This window comes from Pocillopora damicornis, chromosome 3 (genome assembly GCF_964200805.1).
Source record: "Pocillopora damicornis chromosome 3, jaPocDami1.2, whole genome shotgun sequence".
In the NCBI taxonomy this organism is placed as follows: domain Eukaryota; kingdom Metazoa; phylum Cnidaria; class Anthozoa; order Scleractinia; family Pocilloporidae; genus Pocillopora; species Pocillopora damicornis.
Window position 1 is genome coordinate 14,197,977 of NC_142672.1, and position 3,548 is coordinate 14,201,524.

At 39.3% G+C, this 3,548-nt stretch overlaps 1 protein-coding gene and 1 non-coding gene across 2 annotated transcripts; one reads left to right on the top strand and one right to left on the bottom strand.

The window, feature by feature from the left end:
- The first annotated feature begins 248 nt into the window (after positions 1–248).
- Positions 249–1,649, top strand: LOC113678049 (ras-related protein Rab-30). The gene has a single exon (XM_027194921.2). It carries the CDS (start codon positions 608–610, stop codon positions 1,277–1,279), a length of 672 nt encoding a protein of 223 aa, XP_027050722.2. The 5' UTR covers positions 249–607; the 3' UTR covers positions 1,280–1,649.
- A 1,561-nt stretch (positions 1,650–3,210) lies between these two features.
- Positions 3,211–3,348, bottom strand: LOC113678051 (U4 spliceosomal RNA). The gene has a single exon (XR_003446842.1). It is a non-coding gene; the product is annotated as a U4 spliceosomal RNA (small nuclear RNA).
- Between the last annotated feature and the right edge of the window lie 200 nt (positions 3,349–3,548).

A 3,548-nucleotide genomic window follows, 5' to 3' on the forward strand; every position in this document is an offset into this window, starting at 1 on the left:
GTCATCTGGGCCAAATATCATTTCTTGAACCACGAATATTCCGATGTGATAGCTGGACAATTCAAAGTCATCGTCCTGACCGAAATCAAAACAATAGAAAATTTTTCTTACGCTTGCTTGATTCATTAGTTTCTCTCTCCAACCGGCGTCCTAAACTACACGTGCTCTCTAAAGCGTGTAATGGATCACGTGTTATGCGGTGTTGTTTCGTATGGCACGCGAACGGCTCGCGAGGCAGGTGTAAGAAATAAACATATGTTTTGAGCAATATCGAGTGTGGCACGCGCCAGCTATTTTTGTTGGCAAACAAATAATTCCTCGAGGGACTCATCACAGAGCTTTGTATATCTTTGATTTAGAATAATAATGCGTTTGCAATGTGCCTAAGGAGTGTCTAGAGGAAATTACGTGCATTGAATCGGAAACAATGACCTCGCGACAGTGAACACCCTGTAAGCTTTGACATACCGCTGGGCAAGGCCGAGTATAAAATGCGAGCGCTTACGCTTCCTTTTCAGTATACACACTGGAACTGAGCTGTGCGCATCTCTGAAGTCACGAAGAAAAAAAAAGGAAAACAACTGCTGAAGGAGAAGGAGAAAAAATCATGGAGGACATATCCCGAAATGATTTCAAATATTTGTTCAAAATTTTAGTGATCGGAGATGTTGGCGTTGGGAAAACGTCTTTGATTCGAAGATTTACCAAGGGATACTTCGCCGAGAACATCTCTTCGACTGTTGGCGTTGATGTGGACTCGAAGATTCTGAACATTCATGGCGATAAAGTGAAACTTCAGTGCTGGGACACTGCTGGACAAGAAAAACACCGCTCAATAACACAGAGCTACTACCGAAACGCCGATGCTGTCATCATGGTATTTGACCTTACAAATCGTGGCTCGTTCGCCAGCATACCTCAGTGGTTGATGGATGTTCAGCGTTACACAACGAAGAACGCCGTCAAGGTACTGGTCGGTAACAAAACAGACTTGAAAGGCGCTAAAAGAATGGTGAATTCAAGATCTGCGGCAAATCTCGCAGAATTCGAGGATTTATTGTACATTGAAACGTCCGCTAAATGGGACGACAACATTGAGACTCTTTTCACTGAGTTAGCTGAGCAACTGAGAGAAAATGCAAAGAGCAGGAATCTGAACCGCCACAACTGTACCACCAACTACAGTGTCGTCAAGAAGACCTTTAGCATTGTATCTTACATAAAGAAACTTGGACAGAAACTGCCTATTCAAACCACGGCGACTTTGTGTGGAATTTAAAATTTAAAATTTGAACCTTAAAAATAGTCAAATTCTCAGAGACAAAGGAAAAAACCAAGGGGATTTTTTTTCCTCTCTAATCTGAACCCCTAAGGCTCTTAATAAATTATGTAAAATCATTATTTCAGTTCTGCGGAAATCGCTAAAATCATGTTGTTACTTATGCGAAGATAATGTCAAATAAGAATTTCAGCTTGAAATCAAGCTCAATCAAAGTGCTTCAAAAATTAATTGATTTAATGTAAATTGGTGCAGAGCACTCTGTGTATATGTATATTTTATAAGATGATGAAATTATATTTGTAACATAAGCGGAGGATGTAATATACAGATATGCATATAACAAAATAAAATTCTCTCAGTTATTTCACGTTGTAGTTGTGCTTATATGCCTGTTTCTAGTACTAAGTCGGTGGCTTATTGAAGGGGAACAATCAATTTCAAAGCAGCACCCGTAATCAATTGATGTTTTTGAATGGGTTAAAAAGCGACATCGCTCATGCATGGCACGTGTCTGTTGAAGAGAGCAAGTCACACAAGAAAACCTGACTTTCCTTGCTTGTGTTATGTTAATCACGACAAGAAAAGACCCCACGCTTTCAGCATCGCAGCCGCTGTCTGAGAGAGCGTAAACTTTGAAATTGCTTTTTTTTTTCCTCTTCTTTTAAAAATCTGTAATGTGTGGAAATATGTAGGCCTTTAATGCCGAAGAAACTAAACGAGCTTTCCACTAAGAAACTTCGGCCAACACACAGCGAAGAAGAATGAAAATTTCCTTTCTGTTGTTTTGTTCACGGTTAACCGCGTCTCAATAAAGAGTCAAAGAACTCTTTAAATGTTATGCAAATTCAACAAAGTTTTAAATTTTTATGAATCATTTGCATAACCAGCAGCACTCAGCTTTTGATAAAATGTTACGTCTAGATTCTCCTTCGCTGAGAAACGAAAACATGATCCTGTCAGTTTCAGCATGGCATACGAAAACGCTCGAACTATTGCGTGGGTGTTTGAAAAATGATTGTTTCAGCAACTCTATTTTAATTTCAGTATTCGCGGGGGGGGCAAAGGAAAGGAGGCAGTTTTTTTATGAAGTTACGAAGAAATTCAAGCATTTCTTATTTTTCTAAAGGGTTAAGAATCCTTTCCTAAATCGAAGTGCGCGAAGAAGAAGCGCTCACCGCACTTAAGCGGTAGAGTCGAATGAATGTCATAACTATGATGAGTGTGGATTAAAATAAAAAACTATGATCAAAACATTTTTAGCATGAAGCTTTTGCCGTGCGCTCCTCACCGTTCACATCGCTATTTTCACATGTAATCCAAATGATATCAGAGTCAGGTTTTTAATCATGAACAGTAAAGAAGCTTTTGATAAGTAACAGACCAAAGCACTCATTTTCGAAGTCAGTCGGGTAAGAAAACGAAACCATGGAAGTTTTGCATGCCGTGGTTTGTACTGAATTGATCGATCCTAATGTAGGAGTGCTAGCTGGCGCAAAACACTAGAATTTCTAATGAAAGTGGTAGAGTTGGTTTTGAACAAGAAAGAATTCTAGTTCTGTTATCTCCGACAAAGCATTATCACTCGCAGTGTTCAGCTCATTTGATATGTATCAGAATACCTGCGGCATTGTAAAAACACGTCTGCATAAATCAAATCCGCGCTTACTAATTCCTACAGTCAACAAAAATCTTCGAAACCGAAAAGCTATTGGGCCGATAAAATGTTAATCCTTTTACAAAAATTTTAAAACGCTTCCTCGAGATGCCATCACAAGAACGCGTGCGCCATAGATGAAAATTGTCCGTGTTGTTTCGGTAAAATAACCTTGTGGCGCCTACGGCAGTTTTACACAGCGCTAAGCAGACACAGGTTATGGCTGATCGTGGTTAAATTTTTTCTTGTATAAAATTTTTTCGGAGTACGTAAGGTCCGTATGGACCGTTAAAAATTGCAAAGCCGGCTGTATTTCAAGCCATCTTGCGGGGTATTGGGAAAAGTTTTCAATCAGCAATAACCGCGCCTCGGATGAACCTCACTGACTACGGTGATGCCACTGCGCAAAGCTAAATAGACAAATGTTCAAAGAGGATTCTATATGGCCAATTACGCCTTCAATATGGGAACTCTCTCCCTTGCCAATTTCTCGAATTCAATTTCAATTTCTTTTTCAAACAGATACCCCCTTGCCTGAAGATTAATCTGAAAAAAATGCTGCTTGATCGCAAAAAACAATTTTTTCTACATAAAAAAAAACAAGAAATTGTG

Excerpts from the sequence above, each read along its gene's own strand:
- LOC113678049 (XM_027194921.2), top strand. The coding sequence starts at position 608 with ATGGAGGACATATCCCGAAATGATTTCAAATATTTGTTCAAAATTTTA.